Here is a 23755-nt window from a genome sequence, read left to right as displayed (position 1 = left end):
CCTTATGGCTTCGTTGTTGCACAATACAGCTTTAACTTGCATTTGTGGATGGCACTGTTTTTATAGGCAATGATTACTGGAAGTGTTCCTGAACCCATGAAGTGATTTCCAGTACAAATTAATGCATGTTTTCATGGTCCAAGATTCCGGGAGTCCAATATTGATCTTGTCCCTTGTTCAAAAAATTGTTCCACAATTTTTAAATGCAGTTTCAGCCTGGGCCACATCAGCATTAATTATGTTCCGAGGGGGCTGGTTGTTACTGTAAGGCCATGAAAATCAACAGCCTGACTCTATGTTTGATTATCATTGATTTTAGAGATGTACTGATTCAATATAAGGTTAAAAACAAAGGTTAGTATGCCACTCCTAAACTACATGTCCCAAAACGCATGCACAATGCATGTACAGTGGATTTTGGGGCATTTGGTTAATCTTAACTCTGATCTTGTCTTCTGAAAATTATTAAAATTATCTTCACATGTAAAATGATGTCCCGGCTGACTCTGGCTACAGTTTGACATGCTATAGGGGCAAGAAATGTATCACGCCTGCACCCAGGTCTCCACAGTTCATTGAATAATTGGTTGATAAGTTCAGCAGTTCAAACCCATCTATAACACAGAAAATGTCAGCACAGTAAATAACATGTAGCTTTTAATGAAGCTGATCTATGAGTAAAACCACTGGAGCTCATGTGTCCTGTGATCTATCAGAGCATTTAAGAGATATTGAGTTTCTTTCACTATTCACTTCAGCTAATTATCAGAGCATGTTTAAAGGTAAATTACGCTTTAATTCTACATCAATAACTCAATAGCACATTTGGAACTCTAATCAATAAGAGATGACTCCGGCATAACTAGGGGACCAATGGGAGAAGAATGGAAGAGCAAATCCGCTGGATTTTCCTCTAAAAGGTTCTATTTTACAACATGTCAGAGCGTTCCAGTTGTTCCAGTTTGACTGGACAGATGTGAATACAACAGCCTGGCTCTGTTTCACATGAGATGCCTGCACTTAGATCACTGGGAAGATGCTCAAATCGAATCAAACCCTCTAGGGACAACTTGTAAATGTTTCACAGTTAAAGACAGTTGTGATTGTAATCCTGTGTGACCTCTGAATATCTCGTGAAAACAGAATCGTGGTCCTCTCCCTTTATATGTATCATTGATTAGAATTTAACAATAACTTTATCATTTACAGTAATTTTGATAAGGTATGAGTATTAATTCAACACAAATCCACTGATTCTTGTCGACTGTTCCATGTAGAATATTTAAAAGGTTTCTACTCAAGCATTTCCATTTGGAGTTGGAGCTTATTTAAATCTCACTTCTGCTGCTGTTATGGCTGCAGGCAGACTATTTTATAGTCAGAGAGAGAGCAGAGTGCAGCATCATTTATCTTTTTATGGGCTTAGGCAGATAATGAACTTAGTTAACTTAATAGTATTTCACTACAAGTGTGGAAAAATTGCCTTCCTGCTTAAGTATCTCCACAGTACGTGTTTAATCCCCCCTATTACCAAACACTTAAGCCTGACCTCTGAGGTCACAGCCATGTAAGGGGAAAGTGACCCGCCCTGCTCTCGACTCGATTAACCTCAAGACGACTTACCCTGAGACTTCACTGTGGGGTCAACGGACTCAAAGTTTATAAAGATGAACAATTTAGACATGTTGAAATGACATTTTTACACTCATGTAGTAATTCTTACATCTGAATTTGCTCAGTAGTCGACTCTGAAGTCCAATCTGATCCCAAAGCACAACTTGGAAAAATAATAACTCAACCTGATTGGGTGAGCACTGAAGGTCCCGAAGAGCACCGTGGCCTCCGTAATTCTCCAATGACAGAAGTCTGGCCCAACCTGGACTCATCAAAGAGCTGGCCACCCAACCATACTGAGTAACTGAAGGAGAAGGGCCTTAGTCAGAAAGGTGACCAAGAACCTGATGGTCACTCTCACTGAGCTCCAGAAATCCTGCGTGGAGATGGGATGAAGGCCTCAGAAAGCTCACTCTTTTATCCTCTCCTATGAGTGACTTATCCCCTCCTATGGGTGACCTCGGTCTTATTGCACTTGTGTCGGCATGTGTATTTTATGATTGGTTTGTGCATATATGGCTTTTTGTACATGGAACGGCTAACTTCCTGGTTGGCCTAAAAAACACATGCTCCCTGCAGCGCTCTGCAGTCTAAAGCTCTGGAGCAGTTAACGGTGGATATGGTGGGAAGAGCTTGGATAAAGGTGAGAGGAAAAGGTCAAAGAGAACACCTGAAAGGCATGTGTCGGGGAGGGGAGTGTACATCAGTGGCTAATTAACTCTGTGAGATTAAAATGCTGCATGTTTCATCAGACATTTTCCAACACCCTGCGGCTGTGCTCGTCACATACTATCAGCATTAATTAAATTGTTTTCTGATGAGATATTGAACTTTTTAAAAGGATAACAAACACCCGCAGAGAGGCCCTTATAGCAGTCTTAGAGTGTCTCCTGGGAAATGTATATCATTAAACATGAGGCTAACCTTTATCTCAGTGTCATTGCACAATCACTCATGGAGCTCTAATGGAATTTAGAAAGAAGAGTGGGAGGATGTTATAAGTTTGATAAAGTTTACCTAAATACATTAATTCAGGTTATTCACACTAATGTGGTCCTATTACATGGTCATCATATGTTAAGTAATGATTATGTCAAAATATAATGAGGATTTAAAGGTTTCTAGTGTGAGAGAGATCAGTGATAATCCTCTCTTCTTATCAGCCTCAGTCTCTTAAAAATGGATTCAACTGCACAAACTCTAATTCTTTACCTGCTGTAACCTACAGAGCATTAAATGGGGGGGGGGGGGGTTTATTCATGAAGAATGACATGATTTAGCATATTTTGGTGTTTTAATGTCTCATTTGTGCAAAAAATGAGTACAAGTGTTTTCTGTGATCCATGATGTGACACGACTATTTCCTTTCTGGTTTTGGTCTGTTAAAAGAACTTACCTTGTACTTTTTCTACCTGTCATAAAAAAAAAAAAAAAAACACTCCATGGAAATTTTCCTGCAGCTTCCATCCTTATGCATCAAGCTATTTGTTGGTACCAAATGTTCCTTTCTTTCAATCCACAAAATGCCAAGATGCAGAAATTAAAAGCAGTTTACTTTTGCCCTTTGAAAATGTCATGCAAACAGTCATGTGTCACCTTCCCACTCAATCACAGCTGACTGACGTTCAGAGACAAATCTGAGTTACAGATGAGAGAAGGTAGACAACCTGCAGAGAAGATGCAGATACTGTGTGGGCCAAGTCTATAATGGTGTAGTGGAGACCCAAGAGCTACGAGATGTGTGAATCACTCGTCTAGTGGGACTTTGAAGAATCCTTAAGTACAGTGGCCCTGAAGGACAACTGCAAAAACAACTCATGAGAAGTAGAAACATTTGGAAAAAAAACAAAACAAACTTTCAAAAATGAATGGATTAAAAAAAATTGTGAATGTTCTAATCTTGAAAAAGTCTTGCCATCAACCAAAAATTCAGGGTATCACCGTATGTTTTGGCATTTAATACATGATTTATCTTTTTTGGATTTTGTTTTTTTTTTTTTTTTTGCATTTTATTAGATGTTTTGGCATTTCTTTTATTTCCTTTTTTTCAACCATCTCTTGTTTGTTTTTCACCATTTTTTTGTGTGTGTCACTTAAATGTTTTTGTTGATTTGCTTGAATGTAATTTTTTCACCAAAATATTTTTTTGTGTCACAAACATTTTTGATTTTTCCAAATGTGTTGTTTCTCCCCAAAAAAATCACATTTTTTTCTTTTCTTTCACCAAGATTTTGTTTTCCATTTTTAAAAATGTTTTACCATTTTTCATCCAATTTTTTTTCACCACTGTTTGTTGTCTCGTGAAAATGCTTTTGTCTCACCAGGTTTTTTTTTTTTTTTTTTTCATTTTTTTTTGTTTTGTTACGTTTTCTTTTTGTTTCACTATTTTTATACTAAGACGTTTTTGTTTTTCACTATTTCTTGTTTGTTTTACCAAATAGTTTTTCTTTGCACAAAATGTGTTTAGTTGTTCCCCATTTTTTTACATTTAAATATGTTTTCCTTGCAATGATGTTTGCGTTTCAACTTATTTTCTTTGAGGTTCATGAAATATTTTGGCATCACTATCCACCCATCCATCCATTTTCTAACCGCTTATCCCATTCGGGGTCACGGGGGGCTGGAGCTTATCCCGGTTGGCATTGGGCGAGAGGTGGGGTACACCCTGGGCTGGTCCCCAGTCATATGCAGGGCATGTTTTAGCATTTCATTTAGTTTTCATGTTTCATCAGTTTTAAAGCAGTTTAAGCAAATGCTAAGAGTGCTTCATAATACAATACACCCTGAATTTCTCTCTTGCACATTCGCTTGCTGACCAGTGCACACTGGGCATGACCTAACCGCTAGGCCATCTGCACCCCAAATAACCAGTGACTTTAATTGTAGATATTGTTAAGAGTGCATAAAACACCATCAAATAGAGGTTTAAATAAAAAATCTTCAGGATGATCTGTCCAAATAGTTATTTCACCTTTGCATGTTGTAGAAAGTTTCTATCAGTTGGTCAGGTTTTAGGTTTTTAACCTATTACAAATGAAAAATATCACTCTGAAGAAGAAGAAAAAGCATAGTTAATGAGTAAATGAGTATAATTTAACTACTGATGATGATGTTGGTGGGGGCATACAAATGATATGGGCTGTCTTATCTCATTTTCTTTTTGATATATATCTATATATATATATATAGTATTTTCTAAACATTTTGTGTTTCATCAAATGTTTACTTGTTTTAAAATGTAACATGTTAAATTGAAATGCATCCTGCATTTAATGGCCTTTGCATTCCGTCACATTGTTTTGCATTTCATGATTTTGTGCGTGTGTGTTTCATTAAGTTTGTTTTCACATAGTATTTTGCATTTCATTCAATATTTTAGTTTCACAAAATGTCGATGTTTCATGTTTTTTTGTGTTTCTGGTCTCTGCTACTTTTTTTTTTTTTTTGGCCTTTTATTCATATAAAGGCCAGCTGATCCACTCTGAGAATGCTATTGGCCTATCACACTCATGGGGCCATGTTTAAACTGCTCTACTCTTTCTATGCTTTCCTGCTCCCTCTGTTATCTGCTTTTTGCAACCCTCCTCCACCCCAGCTCCTCTTTTATGCTATATCTGACTTAATCAGTGTCATTCTGGTGCCTGCTCTGCTCTGGGTTTATTGCTGATTCTCTCCCTGCACCTTCCAATTCACACCAAAGATGGAGACTGGATTCATCTCTGTGCTGTTTTTTCTTTCTTCTTTGTGATTTGTACACCTGTTGTGGGGTGATTCTGTTCCTGAAACTCTCTTCAGCAGTTTCTCAAAAAAAAAAAAAATTAAATAAATAAATAAATAAATTTAAAAAAGATGCCTGCAGAGCAAACAGTTTAATGAAGTAAACATCTCGTCTGACCTCAGATGAACCCCTCGGTGCCACTTATGATTCCACAAAGACACGGTTCAAATCCCCATGGGAGGAAACAAACAACAGTTTGGAGAGCAGTTGTAATGGCCGGTGACTAATTGTGAAGATCCAGAGGTGATTAATGCAAACTAAAATTTCATGGCAATTAAAATGATTAAAGCTGGAGGGCTTCCTGCTCTTAGTCTGGATTGCTGCAGGAATGTGGTGGCAACAAAGCTGAGAAGCAAATTGCATTAGTAAGTTGAGGAGAACTGTATTAAAATGCAAATGTACAGCTGTTAATAGTTCTTCAAAAACCAATAATCCCCCACAGTCAGTCATGTGTCAAAATGGTTAATGGAAAAATATCCCAGAGGCACGCCGGGGCCTTTTTCCATTCCACTTTTGATTAAAGCAGAATTTCTGTTGGGGGAAAACTGCCGTTTAGGTCAGGATGGGACTGGCAAAGATGGCTTAATGTGGGCAGGATCCCAAACTCATTGTTCTGATGCCCCGATTTAACAGATACATCTTCTCATGGGGAGGACTCTTATCGAGAACACAGGGACGCCAGGCTGCATATCAGATGTGCCGTTATTACAGACATTCATCATGCAGCTGAGTGGCACGCTGAGTGGGTTTAAAATGTTCAAGTGGCGGGACCAATAAGATATACTGCTTGTTTCTCTTAATTATACTCGCTGAAGCTGCAGTCATTAAAAAAGTGCTCAGCAAATGAAGGCAAAAAACAATATTTTAGCAGATTTGCATACTAATAAAAAAAAGACAATCACACAAGAGAATCAGTCAAACTTTATTTGATGGTCCAGTGTTTTCTTGCCTGCATTATTTGGTATTTAAAGTGGACAAACTGGGATATCACTTAGATAAATCATTATAAATGTCACTTATTGTTCTAGATATACACTAGCCTAACATAGCTATAGACTTATTTGGTTTTAAATGACCCTGTCCAACAATAAAAGGGGAAAAAGGCAACAAAAACTTAAATCCAAAGCCTCAGCTTAAGCACTTTGTGTTTGTTCTAAAAGTTTGCATTTCCCCAAAACAAGACAGATTGAATCATTTTGATTCACTAAAGCAGTGTTTCCCAGCCTGGGGTCCAGGCACCCCTGGGGGGTTTACAAAAAGGGTTATATGTTTTAGAAATCTGGATTACAAACATGATGATGGTGTATCGGGGCCATTCCTGAAGATTACGAAAAAATAGCTGCATTTTTTGGGGGAAAAAAATCTAAATTTTTGATATTATTAAGTTATATATTAGCAAGAAAAAAACAGAATTTCAGAGTTTCAAGAAACCCCAGAAAATTTATAAGAAAAACGAAGATTTAAAGAGTTAAAAAAAAATTCAATTCATGTGAAAAACTCATAATGTCTCGGTTTACAAAGAAGTCTGGTCAAAAGAAAATGAATCAAACTGTCATCATTTAAAGTTGTAAATCTACAAGGTAAACTCACTGTCTTAGTCACAAAATCTTAAATCCTGACATTAGAACTCATACATTTTATTTTTTTAGCATTGTAAATTTACAACAATGGAATGTCAAAACTTTACAAGACACTTAACTTAAAACAGTAGTTTGATTTATAATCTTAATAGTCGTAGATGTCTGGGCACAGATGGCCTAGAGGTTAGGTCAACCCCATGAACACAGGCGATCAAAGTTCATGTTCCACCTGTGGTCCCTGTCCTGCATGTTTCTCCCCCACACTCTTATCCCTAATTATGACTCTATCTAGTGTCCTTCTTTCTAAATAAAGGCATAAAAAGCCAAAAAATATCGATCCCTCAATTGTCTATACTGCTTATCCCACTGGGGGTCACAAGGGTGCTGGAGCCTATCCCAGCTGTAATTGGGCAAGAGGCGGTGTACACTCTGGACTGGTCACCAGTCAATCACAGGGCTGACATGTAGAGACAGACAACCAAGCACACTCACACTATCAATTTAGAGTCACCAATTAACCCTATGGTCATGTCTTATGGTGGTTGGAGGAAGCCAGAGTACCCAGAGAGAACCCACGCATGCACAGGGGAGAACAGGCAAACTCCACACAGAAAGACCCTGACTGGGAAGCAAACAAGCCACCTTCTTGCTGTGAGGCAACAGCGCTAACCCCTGCACCACCATGCAGCCCACCCAAAAATATATAATTAAATAAAGGCAGAATTATACATAAAGCAAAAGTTTAGGCACACATACATTTACAACATTCAAAGTTAAAAATTATATTTTTCCAGTAAATTAATGGCAATTTTGAGTTTATTTCCCTTAAAATCCCTAAATCCTTTTTATTATTTTCTTTCTAAAGTGGCTCTAAAACGGTGTACTGATAATGTTGTTATGTTGGGGTTTTCTCAATGAAAATAATTAAAATCCATGTCTAATTTTTCCAAGAGGGTCCTTTGGGGTCTGAGCTTTTCTTATTTACAAGTAGGGGGGGCACTGAGGAAAAGGTTGGGAACCAAGGCTCTAAAGCATTGGTTCTCAACTAGTCTAGCCTCTGTACCCACCAATACCAATGTAATAAGAAATCACCACCCAAAGTTTTAAAGATTTGCCACAGTTGTGACCTTGGATTGAACTAACATAACTAACATAACTTGACTGAAAAATGTATGACTACAGAGAGGACATCTTTCACTTTAATCTTTTAAAGTATATGGGGGGGGGGGGGGTTATTCAAAGGTTAAGGGATAGACATATCTAAAGAAGACCAAAATGTGGTGGCAGTATCATGCACCCCTGTGCAACCTGACAACTTGAGCAGTTTTGCAAAGAAGGATGTATTGGCACGAGAGGATGATTCAGAAACTTCACAGAGACAAGAAGACTGGGTTCTCTCTCAAGAATTTTACTTGCAGCTGTAGTCATTGACAAATGCACAGGCCAAAGACAAATAATGCACACACTGACAGTTATTTATACACTTGACGCCTGATCCAGAGAGTCACCCCATGTGACCACTTCAGTTCCATAAAAGTACATTCCTTGACCACTGTTTCTGGTAGGCTGCCAACTAAGCCAAACTTCACTTTGTTACATCATTCCAATACAAAACACAATATATTCTCACTAACAGCAAGCCTGATTGAGACCTATCCATACAGACTCAGTGCTGTGATTGCAGCTGAAGTGCATACTGATTTGAAGGGGGGAATATTTATACAGTCACTTATTTTACATTACATATTTTTATTCAGTTAACATTACTTTACAGTAGAAAGACTGAACTCTGCCAAAAGAGGTGGTCTTGCGCACAATGTGCTGGGTGAATAGAGTTGTAAAGGCAACTGTAAACATCTCCTGTCTCTTTAAAAATTGCTGTGTCTGTGCAACATGGTCCCATTTCATCTTCTCAGCTGCATGTTTAATGTAGATGTTGTTGCTGGCATCCTAAGAACAATAAAAGGTGTCTGCAGGATGGACTCCATTGTCTACACTGAGCATAAACAAATGTTGATCTGAGTGGTTCTCATGGTTGTGTACATACTAGGCATAAAAGGAAACAACTGTGTCTAATGTGAAAGAGCCTGAGTTTTAGACAGAGCTGACCCTGGAAGCAAATAATGCATGTTTTCTTTTTCTTCTGCTATTAAATGTTCAAAATAAAAGAAATCCCTGTAGGTTGTAAATATGCACATGGTGTTGATTGTATTAAGAAATAACAGAAATTTTTTTGTCATGTGTTTGCTCCTACACTGATGGTATTTAGCCACATACTCTGAAATCCCCACTGGCTTGTTAAAAGTGAGCATTGAGGGCAAACTTTTGGAGGCAGCTCCTTAATGAGGACAGCTCTAAAAGCACTCCGCGGACCGCCAATGAACACACAAACCTGGCATCCACTTTAATTACTGATAAGTTGTGAGCCAGCTAAAGGCAGCGGATTTCCCTCCCCCAGAGCCCCTAATCTGTTTAAAGCCGGCTGCTGATCCTAACTGCCGAGCCAGAGGATTCGATGGCAGGTGCCACTGTGGAGTCCCAGAGCAGACGCTATCGGTCTCGCATCCCAATCTCCGCATCTCCCAAGGACCCTGATACAAGTTCACCTCTATGTGTCCAACTTTCTGGCACACTCCGTGATCAGGAAATCTGCTTGATCACACATGGTGCAGAATCAGAAGAAGATCCAAGAGGTAATTATAGTCAGGCATGGAGCTTATGTGTTCTTCTTTCTCACAGACTGTTTACATACGCAGTGTTTGTACTCCATACACTGGAGAAATATGGAGGCTGTGTAATTTGTCAAAACACAAACCGAGTAATTAATCAGTCGTTTCTTCTGCCTCAAGAAAAAGTAAATGTAATGTGGTGGAGAAATGAGCTCTACCAGTGGCAGAAAAAGACGTGCAAGATGTTTGTAACCTACTGCAAAACTGGCTATGGGTGTCATATTTAATTACAGCTTCTTTTTTTTACCCTGCACCAAACCTCAGCCTTCTTACTGAAAACAGAACCTGAAGGCCAGATCAGACTACATCTTTATTTATTTATCCATCAGACAATGCAGCAAACTCTTGTCCTATCCTCTAGCCCTATCTTGGCTGACACAACAGGAACACTGTAGGTCTGATCCAGACCAATCATAATATGCTATCATTTTGACTGTCTTCACAATTGTGTGCAAGTTCATAGGTCATTGGGTGAATAGGATGGTCATTAAAAGCTGCAGCACAAGCACTTTGTGTGGTGCTAACGGTCTTGTGTCTCCTGTGCTGTTAATCTATCAAAACTTAAGCAGAGATTGGGTAGAGAGCATTCGAGGGATGCCAGTATTTGCACCAGTGCATTTTACAGTAAACACTGATATATTCATTATTAATTATATTAATTTTCAGGTCAGGTATGGGAGAATATGCCAGTTCAGCACTTCATCGCATCAACCTTGGTTCTGCTCTGGGCTCCTGATGGCAATCGCCCAAGCCTGCACCAGGCCCGTGACCCATCTCTTCAGATATCCTCCCTGCTGCCCCCTGCATGTTGCAAGCGGCCACCCTCTGAAGTCAATTCCTACCCTTCAGGCCTGGGTACCCAGTATGTAGTGTGCTGATCAGGCCAGGAAAGTGCAGGAAGCGCAGCTGGCACTCCCATATTCAGTACCTGACCATTCCCATCTCCACTCTCCTGTCAGCATTATACACTTGGCTTTGCCAAAGATATGCATAAAGGGAAGTCGTCACAATGGACTCCAGCTGGCACCTCTGGCCATCAGACAGCATCCATAACTCAGAAGAGTATATTAGACCTTAAAATCCACATATTCCACCTGTGCTGCAATCCAAGTGCAAACAATGGCCTTTCTGGGGTTGATTTGCCATTCATTCCAACATGATTCCATGACTTTATTGCTTTCGCCATAGGTGTTTAAAGTTAAAAGGCTTACATTTTCTACAAGTGATATGTGATTTCATGTAAACTTCAATGGTTTTCTTCCTTGAAATTTAACTTTTCTGTGTCAATGGCGCCTCTGTGACCTTCGCTTGTGTTACACAATGAAATATAATTTTGATACATAAATGATTTACAATCAGGAGTCTGTCCATTGTGTTATTTTTTGAAGTTGACCATATGCTTTGCATGTCTTCTGACTGTTTGGATTGATCTGATCCACATGGACTGAATCGGTTTGGCATCAGCCAGCACAAATAAAACAGACTTGGCGCGTATCTCGAGCGGAGTGGCGCCTCTGTGATGTTCTGGAGACAGACCGCATTACGTGCAGTGAAGTTGGCTAGAAAGGGAGTGATTTGTTCCATTGCGTTTTGCAAATGGAGCACAGTACAGGTGGAGTATGTGGAAATTGGAGGTAAGACTGGGAGGACCAAGGACCAAAAGACTCTGACTTCTGTCCACATGCTCAGATATTGGGAGCGTCATGCCCCCTTACCCAGAGAACCCATCGCTCAGCGCGCCAAGTCTGCGGTTGATCTTAGGATCACAGCTGGCAGATCAATAGATTACACTGCCAGGATAGATCAGCTGTTCCACAACTTCCATGCTCTTACTATTCTCTGAACTACAGTGGATTAAGTAGCACTTAAGGCATCCCTGAATGCCTGGATCACTCATGCATTTATTCCAATTCAGTTAACTGAATTAGTTCAAAGGAAATAAATGTTTTGACTAAAGGTAATAACTTAAATGTACTTATAGGAACTTAAAATGAAAATTCTGCTTTAAGCTTTCATACTATTCCTTAAGAGGACTTTAACATTTAAGACCACGTTATTTGCTTTCAGCAACAATAGAAGACAGCTTTGAGAGTTGGTCCAGAAAAGGTTTCCTAATTTGCAGTAGCAGAGTCAATGACCAAGCTGCCATATTTGGCAAGTTGTGCGTAAAAACAGGCTTAATTTGTAACAGCTTCAAATATCATTCATCATTATTTCATCAAGAATTATGGAAAGAAGTCACACACGCCAACATTCAATTGATAAAATTTACTGTATTCTTTAATTCATTTGTACATCTCCAACCCCAATCCCACCCTAACCCCCCCAATAAAGAAACTTCCAAGGAATACTTTAATATATTTAGTTAGTTTTACAGCTTCTGTACAGGATTGCTGTTTCATGAAATTCACATCTAGGGCAGCAACATCATTTTCTTTGTCAGGGGAACCAAGAACGAGCATAAATGGAGTGAACGAGAGGGAAACACACAGCTCATGGGAGGAGGGCATGTACAGAAGCAGCGCAATTGGGGTAAACTATTTACAATACAAACCATTCATACAAATTAGGCTCTAAGATATAGAATTCAATACATTACATTTGATATATTAAGTGACAATGAGCAAGCCCCTTCCCCCAACGAACCACCCGCAATCAATAGTCAGGTGATAGGACATTCAATCAGCTGAGAACGAACCAATCACCTGACAAATTCAACGACAACAGCTGAAGATCGACGCCTTTTCTTTCCTCTCCATGTACAGCGACCTCCGGATTCTGAGCAGTTAAATCTTCCTCATCCTCTTCAGCTGCCTTGCAGGTTTGGTAGAAATATCTGAGGATTTAATTTTATTTTTTAATTCTTTTTTATGTTAAATGAGGAGTTAATTCAGTTATGCAGGATAAACTGCAGAGCGTTAACAGCACAGCGGGGGGCAAACAGTCCATGTGTTGTTGTCCAGAGAGAGAATGCATTGTTGCTTTAAGAGGAAAACAAAGAAATCAACATCTAGCTGAAAAATAACGTCGAACTTAAGATTAAAAACAACGAAAAAGGGGGAAAGAGCCAACAGTCCCAGAGGTACTAACAAGCTTGTTATCTAGGTTTGGTTCAACAGGGGCAAAACAATGAAGAATTTTTAACTGATAATGATCACAAATAAAACAATACAGTCCTAAAAACCATTTTCACAGCTAAAATAAAACACTGTCTTTGCAAAAAACAGAACATTAAAGTAGGGAATTGTTCAAACACGGTGGTACGGACATGTTTTGGGAAAAGTACTGCTAACCAACACATTTCTCTGGTAAGGGTAGAAGCCCCAGTCTGTGCTCGACTTGTCCACGTTCCTGTCAATAACCGAACAAGAACGTCAGCCAGAGGGGAAGTAAGGAGTGTCACTGTGGTAGTTGTAGTCCGGGCACACTTTCTGCACCAGTTTGTAGTCGGTGCTGTAGAAGGAGATGAAGATGCAGATGACTTTGAAAGGTTTGGAGCAGAGCCAGGAGACGTGGCTTTGGGTCTGCTCCTGGTAGCACGTCTTGGATGGGTCGAAGTTGCAGAGCGTGTTCTTGGCACCCTTTTCCACTTTCTCATACTCAATTCTGCAGTTGAAGGACTTTGAATCCTTGGCATCGATGACGGACTGCTGCGCTGCCACGTCAAACTCGACTATCTTGGTTGGAGGGACCAGGCTGACAGACACGTTGCCCTGGCCTGTGGAGTTGTGACGGAAGTAGACACTGAAGGTGCCGTTGCCGTGATCCACGATCTTCCCAGTGATCAGAAGGTTGAGTTTGACCGTCTTGATGTTCGAGTGAAAGTCCCCCCAGCCGAACATCTTCTTGAACTTCCCCGTCTTGACCATCGGCCGCCGTTTAGCCCGCGGCCGCGAGTCCTGCAAGTCCGTGGAGTTCCTCAGCCAGTCCCACAGGTCCTGCTCCGAGTAGGGCTCCGGAGTATCATAGCGAAGGTCCAAAGCTGTGCTGTTCTCTTTGCCCTGTAGAGTCTGTGACAGCAGCCTACTGATGGACATATCCTTACTGCTTTCTGTCCATATATGCTTTAGTGTAGATTTGGGACTTCCAGACTTCACTAGGTCCGACTTTGAGGCGTGAGCACATGTTACCTAGGGAAGAAAGAAAAACAACTGTCAGGAAGTGGTTGATAAACTTCAGTTACGCTCAAAATATTCAACCATTGGAGAATTGACATTGAATTTGGAAAATGGCTTTATCGATGATTTTATTTCCCATCATGCACTTGATGGAAAGAAATGTGAAAACCTACAATGCAAAAATAGAAGCTCTGGTCCAAGGCTTTACCAGTTTGTGTTGTCATTGGCATGTAGCTCAATAGTTTCATGGCCAGTCAGGAAACAAGCAAGGCCTTTCTTTCTCCTTCTTTGAATTTTACCTGATTCAGAGTGTTTCCATGCAAAGCTACCACGGCATTCAATAAGGTTGTAATGAGAGCAAGTCTTACTGGTCCCCTCCACGTTACAGTCCAACCAGTTACTTGCTTTGGATGGGCACTGGAGAGAGCTATTATCTATTGGTTGTGGACAATGACTTTGAACAGCACATTTCATTTTGGCCAAGACTAAAAATTCCCATTAACAGATGACATGTTTGGTTTTACTGGTACATGAAGACAAGAAATAAGAACTCAACACAGCTTTTACTCTGTAAAATGGCAGGAAAAGTCATTTTTCACCAAGTTTACCAGATAAATACAGTTGAATCGGTGACCTTTTGTTATGCTTGGCTGTTTGTCTTCAAAAGAATTGCGTTTGGTCTGAAAACCTCTGAGATGTTGGCCCAGTCCAATTTCTAACTTTTACCCCTTCCCCTTGATTTTGAGTGCTCCCTTGCCCTTTCAAACAGAGGTGTAATGGTAAAATCTTCCAGTATGAACAGGGAAAAGTCTTGCTGAAAGCTAAAGGATCATAATGCATTGAAACATCATCAGATTATGGTATTAGATAGTTGACAGATGCTTGGGTTTATATTGGCATCTATCGATATCAGCCCTGTTGATAAAAATTGGCCATTTATAAAATTATGTGGTGTGTAAAATCAATTTCAAACTGGCATCTGGTATATCTAGCTTGGTCATATAAGCAACCTCTAACAGGACAGAAAAAGTGTCATAGTAGGATGTATGGCATACTAGGAGAAATACATCAAAAGAGAAGATTAGAAAAAACACGCAGGTAAGTTACACTGCCATCTCCTGGCCTGGCATGCATACTACAGTGTTTTTACACATTTTTGTACATGCATATGCAGGGAAGTTGTAATCAAAACATTGCTGTCTGAACACAATTCTACACTTTCATTTTTAGTGGATCCTTTTTGTGAAAATGTGGCCTCATTGTCTCTATTTTCAACTTCTTGAATAAAAACAAAACCCAGAGGATTTCGTCAACAATGGAGGAAAGAGATCTCAGATTAATTCCCTAGAACTGCTGCCCATTTTTGCTTCTGTATTGGGTGAAATGACCCGTCACAAGAGATTACTTATCTATAGCATTCAGGAAATATTGACCCTCGCTATCAAGCATGTTGTTTTCTACCAAATTGACCAATCAGATGCATTTCATGGGGGTAGAGATGGTCAATCTTTGCTGTAATCTCCAATTTGGACTCATGATGGTGGGCAGCACCAGACTGGGAATTATCGTGCAGCAGCTCAAGCGAGAAAAAGCCTACAACAATCAAAGTGAAACATATTGCTCCCATCTCCTCCTCCTGTCAAACAGAGGCAGTATCCACCAGCTCTTACAGATAAATGTAGAGGCCATTCAGCAAGTAAAGACTGGACTATTAACTAAAGAGTGCTCCTTGAATTGATGATTGATGAACCCAGGGGTTTTCACTATTTAGCAGCAATGAGTGGAATTAGGCTCCCAGTGGAGCTATGTGACACTGATTGCCTGATTTCTACTGTAAGACGTGACAGCAGATCCGTCTTGTTGAGGTTTTTGCATTTTACATGTTGCTCCCAGAATCAATACTTGGAAAATAAGGTTTCGCAACCAATCACTCGGCCCTTCGAATTGAATTGCACCACAGCGAGTCCCTCGGCCCCGTGGGGACACACACAAAGCTTTACACATACTCTTATAAGGAGAATATACTAGAGGAAAGTGTGTCAAAGGCTGGGCAGCAGTATGAAAATAAAGATGTGTTTCTGAGGAGACGGAGAGGTTTGGATTAAAGGTGAAAAAGACCAAAATAACAGCCATTGTGTTCAACCAAGTCTGCTGTTTGCTGGATCTTAGGTGCAGCCTTAAGGACATGCAACAGGGGTGGATTTTATATTTTTATTATATTATATATTTATTATATTTTTATTAGACTGGTGTAAGATTCATGTCTTTCTTTGTTTAAAGCAGATCTTTTCTTTAAAAACTACATGGTAAACCTCATTGGTTTTTGTTGATGACTGCTCTGATCCCACTGATGGTAATGTTTATCTAAAGAACACGAAGAAAATGAGACAAAAGTCAACATATTATGGTTCTTCAGCTGATGTCCATCAAACATCACATGGAGTGATGGGAATCCAGGCACTATTCAGGCACTATTTGTCTGGATTTAAACAAACAAACAAAAGAAAACATTTAAAAATATATTGAATTTTTTGACTAAATGTATCACTTTTTTGTGGATCCTGGGGGCCTCAGCTGTGGTAGACACAAGTAGAGGGTGCTCAAGAGAAAAAAAAGGTTTGGAAACACCACACCAGTAAAAACCAAAATGACTGGTATATAATTTGTACAAAGCAGGCAGAATACTTCCCTGTTTGCATTAACAGGCCTTTATTTCTGTTTTGGGCATTCAGAAATCCTTAAAAATTTGTGTGGACACACCTCAGGGCACACAAAAAAACGGTGTGATAACCAATATAGCTCTGTCTGCATATAGAGGTGGTCTGAGATGTCTTCATGCAGATGGGATTGGTTGTGTAGAGAGAATACATACTGGCATGCATTACTGACAGGATCTGTTATATTCTGCTTGTAAACAGAAAGTATGGCTTTATTTTTGACAATCCAACCTTGCTCGAAATAATGTAATGCTAACCTGGCACAGCAGCTGGTAAACCACTCATAGACAGTGTTTGGGAAAGGGCAGAGCCTTTGAAAAAAAACTTGGCCGGGGATTGGATGAACTGTCAAATCTTAACTGGCCAATAAAAGCAACAAAACACGTGATGTAGCCGCTACCAAGCTGCGCCCCCACCGAAGGAGTAAACTCCATAGAGAACTGTATACCATGGTGACTGTAGACATGTCAGTACACAACTTTTGTCATTTTTGAAAGGAAAACAGCTCACTGCTGTTCTTCTTTTAACGAAGAAATGTTGTCAAGTTCTGATAAAACTGGCCATATGGTTTCCGCCATAATTGCACTGGCCTCTTGTTGCAGCTTGCTTGCCTCACACTCTGGTGCGCCCCGAAAGTACTGCCCCTTGTCACTGATTGGTCCTGTCACTTTCGAACCAGGCCCAAACAGTTCAGACAGGAGCTTTATAAGATGGATTCACCAGTTAGAAACATGGAAACGGGCGTATCCATCTGCTTTGCAAGGCTAATGTAATGCAGGATCTGGATTGTTTGTCACAGCTCTGTCATAAGAGCTGGTCTTTTAGCTCCCAAATGGCTCTTCATTTGGTTCCATTCTACTTTTATCTTGCAGAATGAGAAATGACTCAAATTAATTGTTTTGATTAAGTCTTCAAAACAAAAGCAAAGATGGCAAATGAGAGCTGCCTCACTCCATCACCAGACAAGCAAGCTCCCAGAGCCAAATGAGCAGCACCCTCATGACTCCCTCGTAACATGTCATCTTGAATCAAGTCTATCTGCTGTCCTTTAAAACATTTTTTATGACAACATGAGGGAGAAAAGCTGTTAAAGAGGCATTAAAAGCCTCTAAGCTCATGGATAATTCACCCCTATTTATTGCACACAGCATGGAATACCATCCCAGGGTGAGAGAGTCACAGAAACGATGTATGGGCAGAAGAGTGACAGTGAGATTTGATAACAGGTAGGACTGTAACAAGCCCATAATTATTAAAAAACATCCTAAAAATACTAATTGGTGCTAGTTGGACTGGGCTATGTCTTCACGTGTTTTTGATTTAGTTTCTTTGTAATCTTACACTTTAAGTCTGAAGCACTCTGGCTGAAATAATCCACCAGCAAAGGTCTAAAAGTGGTCATAACTTACACTAAAACCTTGTAAAAACCCAGCTGGTTACAAAGCTTTGATTTCACCCCAGAGAGAGTCGAATAAAGTCTGAACCTGAAGAAATGTGACATTCAAAGGAAATGTTTCATATTCAGCTTTAATTAGACGCTAAATGCAGACTGTTGAATAATGAACCAGTCACTCCCCGGGGAGCCTGCTCTACATGAGACATAAGGAAAGAAACAAACAGATGCTTAGTGAAGCTAACAGCCCACTCATGGAGCTGAAGAGGGTCTTTGGGGATCTATCTTTAGCCTGAAGGGTTAAACTCGGAGAGCTCTCGGCTCCTCCAGGCAGACGCACTCAGCAATCATCTCCTATTCAAACAGGTGAGCTGGCCTCCTCATGCTGAAGAATACCTGTGGTTGGTGGAGGCTGAGGATTACATTGGGATGGATTTATGATAATGTGGCTGCTTATGAAGGGGGATGTGGAAAAGTCCCTTTTCTCACTGTGCTTTCTAAGGAATTTATTAAAAATGAGCATAAAAACAGAAGACAAAGCGCTTAAGATGCTTTAAAGGGATTCATCTTTTCCTAATCCTCATAGAAATTCAGTCCATGCACATGTAGTCAGCTGTGCAAATAAAAACACCAGGCAGCAGTTCAGCGACATAAGAACCTTTTTATCTGAGCCCAAAGAGGATATTTCTAAATCACTGCACTTAAAGTAGTACATAGCAAAAAATCAAGTTAATAACTTAATTTTCATATCATTTCATTGGGTGATGATGATGCAATTTTTTTAACTGATTGAGTAGCCCCAGTGGTGCCATATGATAACCACTGATCTATACAGTTACTTAAACCTGCAGTCATTGGATTGTTCTTATTCCATGTCTGTCATCTGGTGGACCCATCTTGCAGAGCTTCAAGCTGATTCGCTTGTCCCTTGCCAGTGAATAACTGGACCAATCAGAGTAATTTGGGAGAAAGAGGCAGGTTTGGTTTAGTTGAAGTGACTGCACATCCTTTGATAATGGGGATTTTGACTATTTTTAGTGATCCAGATCTGGCTCAGCTCATTTCAGCTTTTTACTTAGTACCATTTTGACAACGGATACCTGTTCATGTCATGTAGATTACCCCTTGGTGGCACACTTATGTCTACTGTTGCCATCTGTCCCATACTAGCTGGGGCATCCTACATCACGAGCTGCATTTGTTTTCCTCAAGCAGGATATTCCTTGTCTTGTCCCACATATAATTTTATTTCTTTACTGAACCTCCATCAGATCCTCTGACACATTCAGTGGCACATGATGTAAAGATCAAATCCATTAATTGACAACTGTCACCCAATCACAGGCTTCTCACATGCATCAGATTTACCTACAGCACTAAAAGCCCTGCTGAAATCCATTTAGGTTATGGATAATCTGGTTTGTCTGGTGCTAAAATGTGGCTAAAAATTAATTCTAAACAACAACAACATCAACTTTCTGGGCTGTGTAACCTTGAGAGTTTACTACAAGAGCAGACTGTTGTGCAGTAGAATAATGCTGTAGATACAGAACCCTTCCCGTTTACTGCATGGACACACCATGGCAGGGACAGATCAATTCTGTTTCAAACATTGAAGTATTCTGTAAAATTAGACTGGCGTGGGAACCAGCCATGCGGTGATTCCATGAAACTAAGCCCAGGCCTACATAGCAGTCCTGAAGCCTGTAGTTTGGAGAGAAACTTTCAAACAATGGGCCATCTTCCCAGTAAGACTCATCTTCCCAGCATGCTTTGTACAAAGAGTTTTCTTCCCCTCTTTTGATGTCGTTCAGACAGGTGTGCTACAGGAAGCCCACTGGTCTCCGAAGAAGGAACAACACTTCTCCCACCTCAGAAGGGCGATACGAGGCCTGCTGTCATCCTAAAGCTGCATCTTGATGCCACAAGACTTTTAACTCGCTGTAACCGTGGGAGGAACATTAATGGACTGACCTCTGCTTACCTATGGATCTAGTTGGAAAATTTCTGTTATGTCTAATACTTAGAAGATGAAGAAGATAAAGTTCATGAACAACAAAAAGTTTTTGATATCTGTTATTAGCCCAGATGCATTTAACAGTCATCAGTTAACATGCGCCTGTAACACCGGTCTCTGATGTGAAACATATGATAGATCCTGTTACTTTTGTTGTTTGAGTCAGTCAGCAGTTAAGGGTTGGCTGATGTTCTCCTTATTCTTACTCTGGGTGAGTATATTTTATGACATAAACTCAGACATATGATTCGTTCCTGAAGTAGGCTACATTATTTTAGCACACTAAGAAAACATGTTGGGTCAGATTTCTTCATACCTGGGATTGTAGAAACCACAGCAAGTCTTGAAACATTTTCTGGGGAAAAAAGGACAGGCTGACTAACTCAAGGCTCGAAAGACAGTGCAGGCAGTACATAAGTGTGTCAGACACAGCATTGTAAATGTTTCTGACACTGAGGGCTAGCAGTGCTAATGCTAACAGTGCAGCTGAGACAGCACATGGAGGAAAATACCAGCAGTGTGTCTGCTGTTGAAAATGCACTCAGGATTTGATAAAGTGAGTCCTGTCTTACTTTTTGAATTATAATCCAATTTCTGTTATTTTGCTGTAAGCCTCTATGCAATCCATGCTTAATTAGAGTGGTTCTTAATTGAATGGTCAAAGGTTATTAAGGGGGACTCCAAGGGCTTCCAAGATAATAACTTTATCTCTGAATGACATAATGTAAAAGTTTTGTTTACCATTTTTTCTGTAGAAAAAAATAAATCTTAAAATGATTCTCAAATTGAGATATGTGGAAATTCTTAGTTTAGGGCACTGAAAAGCTGATAAACCTTTATGTCATTTATGTTCTATTACTTTGATTGACCTGTAATAAATGTGATAGAAGAGTCGCCCAATCATCATTCAAGTTTTATTTGACCAAACAAGCACAAAGTAACACATTGGACAGTTAATTGAAACTCAGCTCAGCACTACTAGATAGCAAAAATCCAAATATGTAAGTTCATTTTCATGTCATTGTAAGATATGTTTCATTGCTGCATTTTCCAGCTGTAGCTCACTGAAAAGTTTCAGGAGAGCATATGATCACCTCTAAGCGTAAAGCGTTCAGCCTTTGCTGTTTATCTTTACTCATTATTCGTCTTGTGCAGTGTTTGGGTTCTGCGTGCTGCATACAAACATGTTTATCTGAGCAGCTCTCAGACTCAGGCACTGTCCAGCATGTTTTGGGCCGAGGGCCAATGGGTCTGCTGGATCCTGGAGCTGCCAGCTGTAGTGTGCTCACCTGAGGGAGTGGTGCATCTGGTAAACATGGCCGGCACGGCGGCCAGCACGGCCTCACAGATACCTGACCGCCGGCCAGACGGCCAGTTGGTCACCCTCAGGCAGAGAAGGCTGCTGGGCAAGGAGAGCAGCGCTGTCTGTGTCTGAAGCATTCAGAGTAAACGTGAAGGCTTTACTAACGTCTCTGCACAGGCGGCTGAGAAAGAACATTTCTTTACCACTCCAAAAAGTTTTAGCAAAAGTTTTCTTCTTTGACATACAGGGGCAGCTATTCTGACAAAACAATCAAGCCATTGTGATCTACCTAGATCTTTGAGATATTTAAAGTACATCTCAGCCCTCTACACTGACATCCTGGCTAGAGCTCTGCCTCAGCCATCCGCCGACTAGACCAGTTAACTACGTGGTTAAAGGACATTTTATTAATTACAAGTGTGTGACAGTACCATAGCAGGGAAGACTGATTCAACAAAAGCATGATAAAACATTATTATCGCTTGTTTAATGAGAATGTATGGGAATTTTCATTAACCCCTGGTTCTCATCTGGTACAGCCTTAGGATAAGTCCCACTCTATCTCTTCTATGATGAAGCATGTACCAAATTTCTGAAAAATTCATCCAATCTAAATAATTCAGAGGAAAATGGAGCAGTAGGGGCAGAGCAAAACCTCATCAGTATGTCAAACTTATGAATGTGACAGTACAAAAGTTGTACTTAAAATTAGTTAGCAGTTTGTCTTATAAATAAGCTGTTAAATGTCTAATTTCATCTACTAAAACTATGACTAAAAACTTATGAGGAGGACTAGACTAAGACGAGCTAAAAACAGATGTTTCATGATGAAAACTGTGGTCTGTGGCCAAGGAGACACAAACAAGATTAAAATGTTAGTGCTGGATTTTGGACATTCAAAATCCATGGCATTTCTTCATGAGTCATGACGTAAGCAAGCAGCAACAAGAGGTCAGTGCAGTTATGGCTAGAATAGCAGGTGTTTTATCAGAATTGTACCCCATTTTTTAAATTTTAAACAGGAGCAAAGACCCACACTGTAAGCTTTTCTTGGCAGAGAAACGTGATTGCACTTCTCCCGACCGGCCTCGTCATAAGTTTGATCCACATCCTGCCACATCTGATGTTACTTTTGGAGCGCATGCACACAAAGCTTTGTAAGGGAGCTTTGTTAAATGCATGCAGTGTCTATATGAAAAGGTCTATCTGGTGTACCAGGTTTATTTTCTTTCATGTATTTTAAGTAGTTAAAACATTAATAGGGCATTGATATATGTATTTTACATTCATATTAATTTTTCAGCATGGCTAATGAAATTTAATTCAAAGAAAATAAATTCACTGATTAAAAGTAAAGACTAAAATATAAGGATTTTTATTGACTAAAACTGGATTAAAACTTGCAGGAAGATAACTGTCACTTGAACTTGAAGGCATTTTAATAGACTTCAACATGAAACAAAATTCAAATAGATGACGAAATAAACACTGCCCCAATGTAAGAAAAAACACATTTTATGGTTGGAATATCTTATTTGTTATCTAGTGAAACTGGATGCATAAAAAGTTTTAAATACAATCAGTTTCACATGGCAAAAAGGTAAGTTGTAAAAGTAACAATCCAGGATTCAAGGACAAATTTTACACTTCTGCCTCTTTTCCTGTGACTAGTAATTTCCACATACACCAGCTGTGCCACCCTTCACAGCGTAGCGGTTTGCTCCAACTGAAGGCAAGCAACCTGGCATACTGGAGGCGTGTTGCTCACAAGATCATGGCAGAACTATGACTTCAAGTGAGAATAGCATGTCAACAGTGGATTGTTTTGCCTTTTTGGACTTGATTTGCCATTAATTTTGACATGATTCCATGATTTAATTGCTTCTGCTATAGGTGCATACATTATAAAACTCCAAGGTTAATGTTTGCTACAAAAGATGTGTGCTTTTATGTTAAATTCTGTGGTTTTTTACCTCCAAAGTGACCTCCTAGTGACCCTTTGCTTGTACTGCAGGAGATGCAATGATGATATAGCGATGCTTGATGGTCAGGAGCCCGTGCATTGTGTTGTATTTTGAAGCTGACAGGATACTGTGCTCATTTTTCTGCTGTTAGGATCAATATGCTCTGTGTGTTGACACAGTTTGGCAGTGCCACATGCCGCGGAGTGGAGTGGTGCTTCTTGGACGCACCGGAGCTGGACTGGAATATGGACTTGGAGCAACTTGCCCCACAGTGTGTCTCACTGGTGGATTGCAGTGGAGCCGTTGTTTTAGGAGACTGAAGGTAGGAATGATGGGACAGTTTTTGGGTGTTCCCCTTAATGATTGTTTCTTAGAAAAGGTTGCGAACACTGCTTTAATGGAACACATCTTAAAAGGTGGATAACCGGCGATTGATAGCTTCAGAACAGTTTAATCTGAGTCATGTAAAAATTCATTTAAAAAAAGTACCAAATCTTTAAAAATTGCATCTGTTTTATAACAAAGGAGAGATTAAATCCATC

General features: G+C 39.9%; 1 protein-coding gene across 1 annotated transcript in view; it reads right to left on the bottom strand.

The window, feature by feature from the left end:
* Positions 1-12089: 12089 nt before the first annotated feature.
* Positions 12090-23755, bottom strand: part of nxph1 (neurexophilin 1) — a 97097-nt gene continuing 85431 nt past the window's right edge. The window contains exon 2 of the mRNA XM_041809689.1: positions 12090-13831. Coding sequence (XP_041665623.1) covers positions 13076-13831 — 756 coding nt within the window. The 3' untranslated portion in view covers positions 12090-13075. The remainder of the gene's footprint in view (positions 13832-23755) is intronic.

The sequence above is a fragment of the Cheilinus undulatus genome, linkage group 16 (assembly GCF_018320785.1).
Source record: "Cheilinus undulatus linkage group 16, ASM1832078v1, whole genome shotgun sequence".
Classification (NCBI taxonomy): domain Eukaryota; kingdom Metazoa; phylum Chordata; class Actinopteri; order Labriformes; family Labridae; genus Cheilinus; species Cheilinus undulatus.
The sequence above is the reverse complement of the archived record's forward strand: the minus strand, read 5'-3'. Positions and strand labels throughout refer to the sequence as shown.